Source organism: Pieris rapae, chromosome 14 (genome assembly GCF_905147795.1).
Source record: "Pieris rapae chromosome 14, ilPieRapa1.1, whole genome shotgun sequence".
Classification (NCBI taxonomy): domain Eukaryota; kingdom Metazoa; phylum Arthropoda; class Insecta; order Lepidoptera; family Pieridae; genus Pieris; species Pieris rapae.
In genome coordinates, this window is record NC_059522.1 from 1,420,256 (window position 1) to 1,435,400 (window position 15,145).

Sequence of the window (15,145 nt, forward strand, 5' to 3'; positions counted from 1 at the left end):
TAAGGCTATGATTAAATTTGTTCTGTGGTGCTGTCATGTGACTGACTTCCCATTGGAAGTATCTACTCATCTTCTGCCTAGAGCTACTGCTGGTATTCTAGCTCTAGAATATGGTGACGTTTTAGTCGCCTCACATATTGTCCAATGGTGAGTTGGCGAAAGCAGGATAAGTGATTTATTTATAAATAAAGAACGGAGGTAATTACGCCGTTTTTGGAGGTCGTGCCGAAAGAAACCTTGGGTTTTTAAGCTTTTTAAAATGTGTGTTTTGATTATACAGTGGCATCTCTACTCGAACCTCGTTCCCTACATCTTTATCATATCTATTTATACTCTATAACTAATTTTAAAAAGAAGGCTCCGTAAGTCCTATTTGGTAAGCGTATGGTAGTATACAGTCCGAGTCACTTGAATAGCCTCACCCCTAAATTTTGGAATTTCTGTATAAATATGAATGAATATTATTTTCATAATAGTATTAATTAGACTTCATGCGAAGTGCATTACGATACAAAACAAAACACGTACGAACCTGCACTGGAATACCGCGCCTCGCGTCGGTGCGACATTTCGTCCGCGTCACATGATTAGCCTCAGTGTTATTCGAACATTACTCGCGTGCGTTTGTTTTGGTTTTTTGGTAGCAATTCTTTATTTAAGCGTCGAATATTACGTATATATTTTTTTCGAAGTCTTATTCAAATGTTTAGCTAACATGGGTCGTGGTCGAAAATTAACTAAAATCGAAAGAGAAAAAGTGAATTTTTATTTGGATCAAAAACTATCTCACCGTGAAATTGCAATAAAAATTGGTCGCAGTCCTAAAGTAGTTAATAATTATGTGAAAAATAAAGAAAACTATGGGAAAAACTATAAAGGTCGTACAAAATTATCTACTTCGTCAAGTGAACGTCGGCTTATTTTACGTGCAGCATCTAATTCTTCCAAGACAGCGCGACAAATTGCGAATGAAGTAAACACCAGCGCATCACTGTCTACCGTGCGATGCATTATAAAGTCATCACCATACCTTAAACGGAAGAAAATCAAGAGGAAACCTCATTTGCGCGATCAATATCAAAAAGCCCGTTGTTATTTGCTAAAATACATATGTCTTAGACAAATCAATGGCATAATGTTGTTTTTAGTGATGAAAAAAAATTCAATTTAGATGGTCCAGATGGTTATTCATATTATTTTCACGATCTAAGAAAAGAAGAGCGGGTGTTATCACGTCGTCATTCGGGAGGTGGCTCAATAATGGTATGGGGGGCGGTTTCTTATACTGGGCCTATTCCAATTTCAATTCTCCGAGGCAAACAAAATTCAGCATTGTATACTAATCTATTAGAAGAAAAGAAAAAAAATATTTGTAAAATTTTAAAACACCGGAACTGGATTTTCCAACACGATAATGCCTCTTACATGTGTCACAGGAAACAAAAGCTTGGTTTCAAAAAAGTAAAATTGAAGTTTTAGATTGGCCATCGAACTCTCCGGACTTGAATATTATGGAAAATATTTAGGGCTATCTATCTCGCCAGATATTTGCCGGTTGACGCCAGTTTAATAGCAGCGCAGATCTTGAACAAGAAATTCATAAAATTGAAATAATTTGGATCATAATTACATTCATTCATTATATAAGTCTATTCCCGAACGTATTTTTGAAGTTATTAAAAGCAATGGAAAGTATACAAAGTATTAAAAACAAATTATAGCCTTATTTATTTGTGTTTTATTTCACTGAGGCTATTCAAGTGACGCACCATTTTCAGTACTTTAGTGTGCAGTTAGTACTATTTATTTATCTTATTTTTACTTTTTATGATTAAGCTATAGTAAGACGCAAATTAAGTTTACTTATGAAGTAAAACAGGCAACATTGAATATACAACAGAATTTATATTAATTTTGGGGGTGAGGCTATTCAAGTGACTCGGACTGTACTCTGATTTGAAGATATACTTGAAGGGGATTAGAGGATAGTCCAGTTCAAGCAATTTGTATTAAAAACTTGGCGATTGAAAAGAGTGGCAGAAAGTTTCTTGCCAGTTCTTCTTACTTGCTCTACGCTTTTGACTTGCGAACTGGTTGTAAATGTAAATTTACAATTAATTTAATTTGTTTTTTTTTGACGTTTATAAGTGTACATGTTTACCTAAATGAATAAAGATATTTTTGAGTTTGATAGCATTTTCTGGCAATATTTTTAATAACATAGTTGTATTTTAGTTTGTTTTTAGGCTGAGTTTGGACATGTATGGGCTGTAAGTAAATAAATAATGACGTCTTAATGCCCGAAATAGCAATAAAATCGTAACTAAATGTTCGGGTTCTGGGTTTTTAATCTTTTATTTCTATCTTGTACACGTGCAATGATTAAACACATTTATCATCAAGACGAGACCAATTCATTTAATTTCAAATAGACCCTAAAACAATTCCGCGAACAACAGCTTAACGTTATTTTAGTTAGTAAAAGAAATATTATTTGAGGTCAACGACTCAAACGGTCGAGCCGCTTTACCAGAATCGGAATCCAATACATTTTTGACGTATCTATAGTCAGTAATGTCAGTTAGTCACCCTTAACGAGGGTCTTAAGAAAACAAATGAAAACGTAATACATTTGTAGAGAAGAGTGAAAGTGAATCAGGGCGATAGTCGAGTGCTCATGTGTGCCGAGTATTAATATTCACCGCCTGCGCACTGGCACGGACTGATTTCATTAATATCTACTTCTACAGTGCTGCATTCAATTTACTCACCGGATAATCGTAAACCACAAATCTTCATATATTGTCTTCATTTTTCTGTCGCCTTTAGAAACTTAAAATTTTCGTTCCAAATATTAATAAAAAAATACGTTTATTATGGAACATAAGAACATAAGCAGATAGACAGGTATCACTTATTCCACGTCCTTAAATTTGAATCTGTAGGCATCCCTACTCATCTGCAAAGAAGACAGGGTGTATGCCGACAGAAAAAGCCTAAAAACCTCTCGGTACTCTTAAAAAAGCAAACATCAAACTACACATATTTTAAAACCTATATAGCATATAAATTAGAATTAGCTTGCCCAGCACTAGTCCCAGGCCTTTTTATCAACTAGATAATCGCTAACTTTATAGTAAGGCTTTTTACACAGCTTTTCTGTAATACTATTATTTAATATTATCTTTATAATATAAGTATAGACACTCTTGTTAATCATTTTTCGCGTTATTTTATAATTAAATGTTATTTTAAAGGGAATAATCTTGTGTCGCATTAAAACAAACATAAAACAAAATATTTGGTTAATAACATATAAAAAATGTATTGTATTTTGTTCAATCCCTCCCTGTACAACATTAGGTTGCCGTAACCATAAAGATTGCGTTGCGTCTGCGCATCCAAATCATTTGAATGACGATTGATGCTTTGATTTCATCAATCTTTGCATTATGACTTCCTTTATGTAAACACTAACGCACATTTTAGTTTATATACTTAATACAATTTCACAACATTATCTTATACGAAAATATATATTATTTTTTTAATATATTCAAGCCTTTGTTCCGAAAGGGAAAGGCAGTGATCTCGCCGGACATAACTCTATCGCTTTGGCCACTACCATATGCTACTGCGTTCGATAGTGCGTCCTGGAATTGATCCGGCCTCACCATCATGCCTTCATCCAAACTATCTATATGGACAACCTAAGCATTCCCTTTTGTATTCTTCTACGTCTTTTGTACCACTGCAGTATTGCTTATTACATTCAAGAACATATTGCTTTTTGCATGCAATAAACAATGTTTTAGCAACATTTAAAAAAATTATAGTATTTATTACAATTATTATTTTGCCAATGACTATATAATAATTAAACATAAGCAAATAGATTAGTCCGAAGAGAGCTGGCAGCTACCTAGGATAAAGAATTAGTCTAGATATTCAAAGGGGGAACGCTGCTAGTATCTTTAATAATATATTTAAGTTATTATATTTTACGGTTATTATTTTTCAATGACTAAACATTGGGATTTATAAGGATCCCAAAGCAAACAATGATTTATGGCATGTATCAATGTTTTAGCTATAAAAAATCTGTTTCATGATCATTTATAATTCTAATAGGCAAGGTAATCAGCCTCCAGTGCCTGACCCACGTCGTCGACTTTTTGGGTCTAAGACATGTCGGTTTCCTCACGATGTTTTCCTTCACCCTTCGAGCAAATGTTAAATGCGCACATTGAAAGTAAGTCCATTGGTGCACAGCCGGATATCGAACCTACGACCTCAGGTATGAAAGTCGCACGCTGAAGCCTTTAGCTGAAGTTTTATTATTATATATATAACTGCCACATCAGCCTGACAGGTTTGATATTGACTTAAGTCGTATCGTAAATTATCCTGTATGACTAATCTAGGTAAGGACATTCGATTGGAGAGCGGTAATCGAGGTTTCAGGACGATTGTGACTTGTTTGACTAATGATGATGCTAATACGGTGCCATTAAACTTACGAAATCTTACATATTGTGCTATTGGAGTAACTTATTTTATAACGTATGGGCAAAAGGGCAGGCTGTAGAGGTTCATCTGATAAGTGATACCGCCGCTTATGGGCACTGCCAGAGAGTAAAGATATTTTATCGAAGTACCCCCTAACACCCGAACCCAATAATTAATCCACAATCTCAGATTGAAAACTATCTGAGATGAGACAGTCGATCTGCTTTTCAATAACCAAAGCATACTAATAAAATCCATTTTTGGTGACGGATATGGCAAAAATGGATTTTCTTAGTAGGCAAAAAGTGTTTCTTCTTACTTCTCGATTTCAAATAATGGTGCAAGGTCAAAGAAAAAACTTCTAGTCGGAAAAAAATACGTCAATATTATTTATGTAAGAATTTAGTGTACACTCGATGAATTTCCGTCCTATTAGATACGATCTGTGTATGCAATCTTCTAAGCGAATGACTCAATTAGCCGTCGCCAAAATAGTCTGCACTTATTATTGACGTTCTAACGAACAGTCAATTTAGAATTCAGTAACTAGAAAGTAGTTATTTTGTATAGTTGTGGAGATGAACTTAAACAAAAATAGTTCGTCAATTGTTTACTCATCAAGCTTATCGAACTTTAATAAACTGTCTAGATATTCAATTAACTTCGATTTGACTACTTTACTGCGACATATATATAAGCTATAAGATTACTTATAATATTTAAATAAATAACCAATTACAACCAGACGAATCATCTTTTTTACATACACACTCCCGGATTCTTCAAGCGATATTTTCGTCTTCACTTACCGATAATCATAGCATTCTGATAGAGAGGCTAAGTTTAAAATTTAATTGATATATCATTTAAGATATTTATGAATCAGGTTGATTGACCCAACCTAAATTTAAATTTCATGTATGCGTAGGCATATGTACGCATCTCTTCATCCCATTTCTCCTTTCAGAAAAACGCGTTTTGGTCATCTATATCCAGATTGAAAATTCTGATAAAGCTAAGTCTGGATGTCCATAACTGTACATTTTCTCCGTTTTTTAGTTTCTTTATTTTTTTGTCTGTTCGTGTATTTTGTTTGCCTATAACTGTTTGTCACATTAAATATTGTATTTTATTTTTCTTGTATAGATACCGGCAAACATCTTGAACAAATGCGCCTGCGCAGAAGCGATTTTTAGGTGGGGCGGTAGAGTGTTGTGTCGATCCCGTGATGTGTAAATCAGTTGACGTTTATCCCGCACTACGATACGATACGCAAACTTTCCCCCACTCCCTTGTCTAATGCTCAAGAAGTTTGCCGATACTTGTACCGATGTATCGGTGATAATTGAAATTGAGTAAAATAAATTTACTCAATATTAACAGATCCGCTCGATGAAAACTTCAAGGAATTAGCTGATCTAAATGAGCTTATAGTTGGAAAAGCGTGTAATCGGGGGCGGTATTGTTCTCCGACCCAGATGCACTCATGGGAACCCTTGAACCGCATCTCAGTAAGTGGGACGGTTTCACATTGTCAAGACAAATGTAATTGCGTGTAAAAATGCTGAGCAGTGTCGGCCTAGTGGCTTCTGCGTAACTTTGAGGTCGTGGGTTCAATCCCCGGCTGTACACCAATGGACTTTCTATATGCGCAGTCATCGCTCGAACGGTTAAGAGGAAAGAATTCCTCCATTGTAAGAAAACCAGGTTGGCTTGCCTTAGACCCAAAACGTCGACGGCGAGTATCAGGCATAGGAGGCTGATCGCCTACATGGCAGTATCTCTGGGCGGTGCCACTTAAAAGTAGAGGAATCTTTTGCTACCTGTTATATTTAAAAAAAAGACCAGAAATCTTAAGCCCTCAATGCAAAATTCATAACCTCTGTTATTTATTTACTACATTTTTAAATGCCATCCTCTCTGTTTAAATTAAATTAGAATAAATATAAGATATCATTGGATTATGAACCGTGACGAAGTAATAATAATTATAACGTAGAAATTCCAGTTCCAGTTTAATAATTTATAAAAACAATAGAATTACCTGTCCTTCAACTCAATAACAATTGTAATAATTTGGTATTGTTATCATTTATAATACAAACACATAATTGGTTATTTAAACCGTGGAAAAAATAAAAAAATTCCATTGCCAAATAATTTCGTCTTTTTGATCTTCAACAATGCGAAGGATTCACTTGGGAAAGGAAAAGAAATGCAAAAACAAATAAGACCCTAGAAAAAAATAGAATAACTTCTGATATCCTTTGATTTTTTTTTCTTTTGGCTCTAGCACGGTTTATGCATTAGACCTTTGAAATTTAGTATAGAATTATATTTCACCAATCATACATAAATAATCAAAAGACGTAAATTCATTGCGCAAATGTATTTTATTTGCACAATTGCATCGTATTGATGACGAAACCTTCTTTTGTTTCTGCTATTTGCACAAACGTCAATGGAATTGTAAAATTGAGAACAAAAACAATATTTCTATGCAGTTATTTAAAATTGTTAATCGATGTTCTTTTGTTTCTTTAAAAGTTCTCAGCGTCAAAATTTCGACAACTTACTAAACTTTAAATAACCTTACCGTATAATCAAATAATAATATTAAAATAATTAATATATATCTAATCTTTAGTCTTTATTTTATTTTAGTTAATATATTTTTTAAATTTATCGTATAGTTTATTAAAACCTAAACATAAAAATCAAATATACCATATTAACAATATTCTTATCTTACATAGTAAGAATAATAATAATTAAAAGTTATAAAAATTAAAACAAATTTTAAATGTTTGATCCTTGTGGCAGTAACCTTCAATGCTGACAGCATTTCCTTGCTGTATTGGGAATTGGGATATTGGTTGAGCGAGGAAAGTACTGGGGTCACTGGTACTATCTACCAGGACATGTTCATATCAACTTAAATCGTCTATCTTCAGGGCCTGTTTCACAAAGTCCGGATAAGTTCCAAATAAGCTAATTATTACTTATTTGTAGGATAAACATTATTTTTGCGTTTCACGACTGTCAGATAGCGCTATACGTCATGAAATGCCAAGTATCATATTCGGAACTTTTATCTTTCGAATAATTTATGTGTTGCATAGCTATTTGGCACTTTATCCATACATTGTGAAACAGGTCCTTAATGTTATGTATTCTTGTTAAATTTTATTACATTATGTTGTTTTATAATTAATATGAGAAAAAAGAAAATTATTCTAAGTTGTAATGAACCTTGTGATATTAGCAAAAACTTAAATCAATTTCGTTTTCCAGGAATTGGAGCAAGAGAAACATCTGTTGCGGCGTCGCCTGGACACAAATCAGGGGGAGTATGAGGCGAGGATACTGGAGCTGCAGAATGACATCAAGGAGCTGAGCGCCAAGATCGACTCCAGGGATACATCTGTCAAACAGGTATTTTATTTTGTTATAATCTAAAGGGTGCTAATATAATGTATGACAAAAACAGAGCGTTGATCAAATCAAAAATCATTTATTCATATAGGTAACATAATGTACACTTATGAACGTCAAAAAAAGAAATATACATTAAGTGTTTCTAATTTTACATTTGCTGCCAGTTCTAAAATCAAGGGCGTAGAACGGAAGAGAAGAACTGGCAATAAACTCTCCGCCACTCTTTTAAATCGCCAATTTTTTATACATAATGTTTGTAAGAAGCTGCTACCATTACACCATGTTCCATATGAAATCGTGAGTAATAAAGAATAATAAAATATATTACAAACAAAGATTTGTCCTCTATCAGCAGGAGGCATGGTGAAATTGGAGCACGCGGGGCATAAGGATATTTTTATACATATCAAACAAACGCAGGGGGCAACTCTCAATGCCAGAGGGCTGGCGTGGCCTAAGTCAAATAGATTCGGAAATACTCCAGTGCGTAGTAGTGGTAGTGCGGGCCAAAAACAGTCATAAGAAACGCTCAGTTGTGGAACGACGTCGAGGTGATACAGGTGGAATTTCATATTCTGTCTCGACGTCGAAACATGAGTCTGAATCCAAACAACTGCTCCGAACACTCCATGGTAAATGCGGTAGTAGATGCAGACGGACGACGTGCTGTTGACCAATGAAATGGAACGCTGTCGTTTCGTCTTCATTTCTAAATAAATCGCTAAACTATTCTGTGCGATGTTTACTTTCACAGTACAAGCATTGAGAGTGTCCATGGGCGGCGGTATCATTTAACATCAGGTGAGCCTCCTGCCCGTTTGCCCCCAGTTCTATAAAAAAAACAAAAAAAAAACAAGCAAGTGTTTTTCATACAAAATTAGTCCACGACCTCACAGGTTGGCAGTTGCACGCTCAACCGAGTAACCAACACAGCCCGTAGGGGTATGAATCTAAAACAAAAGACGTGCGAGTGTTTCGCTTGAGTGCAGTTGGACAAATACGACAAGCGAAACGTGTGATTTATTGATACTATAGAAATATTCCACCTTCATATATATTATATTGTCTTCATCTATCACTATGGTTAAGCGAAGCGAAGTTAAACCTTTTTATACGAAGCGAAGTCATAACTTAGTATTCAATAGCTTACCTATAATTCAGTAGATAGGTAGAATTCGACATTACCCAAGGCAAATTTCAATTTAAACTTTTGTTCCTTAATCCCAAAATTACTAATGGCAGATAACTGGCAGAATGCTTTAGAGTTTAGAGCGATGATTCTATATTGTCTTTGTATTTAAAAGTAAAAACTTTTGACATTTCGACAATCAAAATTATTTTTTTTATAAAAGTTTGCCTATGCTTGACATACTGATACATTGGTACAAGAGAAGTAGAATGTAATATTTAATGTGACTTAAAGGGTAAAATACCTAGGTATTAAAAATTGGGGCTGTTTTAAGGTGAAGCCTGAACTTTTCAGAGTCAATTATTTTTTTACCTAAACATAACTATATTCTAACAACAAACATATGTGTAATTAGAAAAATACGTTAATTAATCTAACATGATTCATACTACTCATAAATTATTATTAGATAACGTACGGAGAAATTTCTTATCTTGATATTTTCTTTTGTTATACGGAAAACGCGTTCTATGATAATTAAAGAATAGATAACAAGCGTTGGCGTAGAGTGTATGTATATAATCAGGTACATATTCTAATTCAAAATTTATTCAATAACACGTAACATTTTTTTAGCTAGCGTTGGAGCCCCAGAACTAAGTCTAGGGATTGGTCATCAGGTTACTACGCTTCCAACGGTTTAATGAAATTGTAAACGTTTAACGGTTAAACGTTACTTAAATATTATGTAAAGAGACATAGAAAACTGAGACCTATTACTAAGACAAAGACACAGGTTTGATAGATTAAAACGTAGTACACACCAGAAATGAAAGAGTGAGTCAAAGTCAAAAATCTTTTATTCATATAAGTAATACTATGGACACTTATGAAAGTTAAAAAAGAAATAGATTCCTCTTTTACGTTCATTGCCAGTTCTCAAATCAAGGGCGTAGAACGGAAGAGAAGAACTTTCAATAAACTCTCCACCACTCTTTTTAATCACCTCTTTAAATACCGTATTTGGTGATTACGTCAACAATTATAATTTACTTTTTTACGCATATTACCCGCACATTGTTTATACTTGAAAACTAATTTTCGATATTTTATTATAAAAAAATAAATAATATACGTTTATTTTGGAATATAAGATCATCATGGTATCACTTATTACACGTCATAAATATAAATTCGAGCCTGTTGGCATCTCTACTCAACGGCAAAGAAGACAGAGGGTGTTGGCCGAGAAAAAAAAAATATTTTTATCAATATTACATTATCTTCTTATTTAAATATTCTCATCCCAATATTTGGCTAGTTTCAAATTACACTTTTGTAAGATTAACGAAACCCTTTTTTACCCGACAACGCTGGCGGAAGTGTTCAATGATATCACAGAAAGTCAATGCCGTAAAAAATCTAATTCCTTGTGATAAAAGAAAATTCCAATAAGCTTAAACAATACTCCTAAAGTCGGTAGTTTTGTAACAAAAACTTTGCTACCATGTTTCCTGCCACGCACGAACTCGAATTAATTAAAATCTAATCAACTGGTAACCATTATTTCCGGAACTATTTTCAACAGTAATAGCCGAGAACGATTAAATCCTACGAAAATGGTCTGTGACTATACAGCATCTCTAGTAATCCAGACGTTGTGGCAGAATACGAAATTCCGTATCACCTAAACTCCTGAATGAAAACTGAATGTTTTCAGGCACTTGAACTATGTAAACCAGTTGCCCACTGAAGTATTTACGAACCAATTATGCTTCGTTCCAAAATAGGTTTAATTTACGATCGTGAATATTGGGTTTGTGGTTAATGAAATAAATATCAAGTGTAGCAAAAAGTGTCACGGTGGTACCATTTCTAGAACAGTCTAGGCTATTTTGGAATATAATAATATAAAATTGGAAACCTGAGTTATAGAAAGGAAAAAATAGAGATTTTTAATATCGATATGGTCAGTCACCATATTGCGTAATAGACTTTGACAGAAGGTCCCGAAAGTAGGGTCTGAATAAATTGACCTACTTGGACATGGATCACAATTTTTTTTTACAAGTTTTTTGATGGCTTAAGATTTACACTTGACTAATTCACTGACGGATCTAGAAAGTTATTTCAGGGAGATCCTTGGCCTCTGTTTAATTGTCCTGCCTGGAAATTCGACATCTTAAAGTGTCTCTTTGTATTCATCAATGGTATCACCTAACAGTATTACGCACTAAGCAATTAATGTTGTAAAACTTCGTGCTTAGAACCTTTTTACCCAATCATCAATTAAACCACGCTACCATTGACCTTATCCATTGTTAGCAAAAACTTTGGTAACGATGGAGACGGGCCTCGGTGACCATTCGAGCCAAGGTCTCCATGAAGATGCAATCAAATTAAGAGACACTATCATTCACCCAATAATTTAAACTTTTTGGCAAGATTTGTATTATTACAATTCAAATAAAACATATTTTATAATATTTAAAACCCGCTAAATGATTCTCGAGGCAAGATGGCGTCGTCCCTTGTAAAATCTTGACAATTGACGTTCAATTGTCATTTTAAATTAAGAAGTATTTTCCTTTGCCTTTCCCACTAGGGATAAATTGAAAAAAAAAATAAGAAGTATGTACATATATATCTCACAGGATCTACGACGAAATTAAACTCTATAAAGAGCAAACTGACGTAGACATCATATACAACCAAGCTATGTGATGATCGATTTGACGAATCTATGATTCTGTATCACGTGACTGGCGTATTATAGATTATGGAATTTTTGATATTCTTAGATGTGATGACGTCTTATAGTCGATAAACACTGGCAAATAAATCCTGATCCATTGTCACGTTCCCCCTGAGCCGAGCGTGGAAGCGAGAGCACGGAACATCACATCAGGTGGGCAGGAAGCTCACCTGATGTGAAGTGATATCGCTGCCGACACTCACATTGTTCGAGCCTGACGAGACGGTTTTACGCCGGAGCTAAGTTTAAGACCATTACCGCATCGTGTAGTTGCGATCTGAAGGTTTACGTACGCACGTCAGTCTTTTATGGGACAACACCATGACGCCAATCAGACGACGCCGGCGCAAGATCCAGCGCGGTGAGCTATATGTGGAGTCGGCACGAAGGCTTTTTGTTTAGGCCGTGTCGTACTTGAGAAGATTATTTTTGAAGAATCATAGTATAGAGATTACATCGGCAAATCTTTTGAACCTATAACTTTATATTATTGGTTTATCGATAGCATATACGGCTTCTAAATTCTCATGGCTAAAACACGTTAAAATGTAACGTGAATATGAACGATCACGTGTACCTATGCTTTTTGGAAAATTGTTTTACCGAGCATATAATATTGTATGAAAATTTTTTCCAGCCACTGTGGGTATATAACATAAACATAACATTTACACAGGAAATAAGGCAATAAATAAATCATGTTATCTTTTTTTTTGTTTTATTTATAGAATAGGGGGCAAACGGGCAGGAGGCATTTAATTTACAAACAAATAATAACAAATACAGTAGTTTAAAGTGCTTACTTTTAAAGCTACTTAGGACAGTTTATATTTATGTTAATCACGTAAGTATTTAAGCAAGATTGATCCGCTTACAGAATTAACGATACAATGAAACGCGATACGTGATGGAGGCTCTAACTGGCTTCTTAAGGTTCAAGGGTAGAATTTGTCTAAGACGCCGTCATTATAAAAACTTTATCCTATTTTCGCTAGCTTAGTGTTTTTATAATTAGTACAAAAACGTACTGGCTTGGTCGACGATGAATACTTTCATTGATTATCCGAGAATTTTATTTAATATGTTTTGAAATTGTTGTTTTGTTTTTTAAGCAATGCTTGAGAATTAAAGTGCGTTTAAATTCTTAAAAGGCCGGCAACGCACTCGCGAGCCCTCTAGCATCGAGAGTGTCCATGGGCGGCGGTATCACTTAACATCAGGTGAGCCTCCTGCCCGTTTGCCCCCTGTTCTATAAAAAAAAAAATATCACTAAATAAATTCAAAACTCGATAAACGTAAATCAGATTTATATCTTTTTGCGCCGGATAACATAACATTTTTTTTTTATATCAGAATGTGCTTTAACATACAGTATCGCACTGCATATATATATTGGCGCTAGAGAGTAGAGAATAATTATCTTTATTTACATACAATTCAAAACAAATAACATAATACATAAAAATATATCTAATAACTAACCTTCAAATTTAATTATTAAAAAATATTATTAAAAGGTGTCCCTTTAGGCAAGGTTCTGAAGATACTGGCAGCGTTCCTCTTTTGAATAGCTAGACTAATTCTTTGTGCGAGGTAGCTGCCAGCTCTTCGTTCTCCTGTGATGTCGACTAACCTTTTTGATAATTCCCTAAAAAGCCTTAACGCGCTAGGACCCCACGGACCAAGGGTCTCGACACCGAATGGGACAAAATCATATTCAGAGCCTAAACCTCTGTATTTGCAGACTTTTTCGCAATGGCAAGCGATCAAACATGTCTGTACATGCAAAAAAAGTTTTTAATTTAATTAATATTACCCTAATAAAACCCTAAATTATGTTTAACTAAAGTTAACACAGATATTAGACAGTTAAACAAAACGATTTCGCCGGGTCAGCTATTCAATCAATAAAGCTTTTTTTATAAAATTAACGATTATTTAAATGATCTTAATCCGTTCCAACAATTTGTCTGACTTAAAATTTGGCAAATAATATAATGGCTGAGAGTTTTTTCTCGCTCTACGCCCTTGATTTGTGGACTGGTAGTAAATATAAATAGGCAGGCAATTTACCATAGGCAATCAACTACAACTTTTTCAATACATCATACAATCAACAAAAACAACTAGAACTTTTATCATTCCACTCAAAGGACAATGAAAACGGTTCGTTAACTAAATTTTTGCCCCCATTTTGTGCTCTAGAAGGTTAGTCCTAGCTGTGGGCACAACAGCATCTTCTAACGCGTGACACATCAGGCACATTGAAGCTAAGGCACTGTACTTGCCATGTAACAATTTTATGGATTACATGCATGAATTCTCGTATACTAAGGTTGTTCAAAGTCGGTCAAAATTCATTATGTACGCTTATGAACGTCAAAAAAAAGAAATATTAAATAATTCCAATTTTACATTTACTGCCAGTTCTCAAATCAAGGGCGTAGAACGGAAGAGAAGAACTGGCAATTAACTCTCCGCCACACTTTTTAATCGCCAATTTTTTTTACACAATGTTTGTAAGGAGCTGCAACAAGTAAAAATTAAAAAAAAGATTTGTCCTCTATCAGGAGGCATGGTGAAGTAGAACACGCAAATACAAAGAGGCAACTAGAATCATCTTTATATATATTTTATTTAACTTTCAAAAGTGCCATTTTAGGTGGTCTCATTTAAAGAAATGATTTGATTTGATTTGATAGATGTGTCTCACCTTTCACCCGACCATCACCTTATACTTAATTTAATAGGAATACCTAAATGATACAAGTTGGATATTTAAGCGAGTACTATTTAAAACGATATAAAATGTACGTTTGTTCGTGATATGGGGTAGGTATACTCTAGAATAAGTATTGATCATACCCGATACGAACGTCAATACGTTGCCTTGACGTCATTCAAACAAACTTTCATTAATTTCTATACTTGACCTTTCCAAGGACAGCCGCGCCTGGACACTTCGCCTAATTAATTACTGAAACCTTTTAAATATCATTATTTTAATAGACGAACTATCCTTGTTATTTTGTACTGTGTTTGTTCAGTTTGTCGCCTCGTTAACATTGTGCTTGTGTAACATTTTTTAAGAATTTTCAAAACTGCTAAAATATGTATTTTTAAAAGGCCGGCAATACAATCGCGAAGCCTTTGGCATTAAGAGTGGCCATGGGCGGCGGTATCACTTAACATCGGGTGATCCTCTTGCCCGTTTGCCTCCTATTACATAAATATATAATTATTATTCTCTCTGCTTTTAAAGAAAATTACGAAACCGGATTATAAGAAGGACACAATATGACTGATTATATGTT

The 15,145-nt window shown here is 34.4% G+C and overlaps 1 protein-coding gene across 1 annotated transcript in view; it reads left to right on the forward strand.

Annotated features, from left to right (window-relative positions):
• Positions 1-15,145, forward strand: part of LOC111000280 (bicaudal D-related protein homolog) — a 72,582-nt gene that overhangs the window by 35,014 nt on the left and 22,423 nt on the right. The window contains exon 2 of the mRNA XM_022269667.2: positions 7,804-7,944. Within this exon, the coding sequence (XP_022125359.2) occupies positions 7,804-7,944 (141 nt within the window). The remainder of the gene's footprint in view (positions 1-7,803; positions 7,945-15,145) is intronic.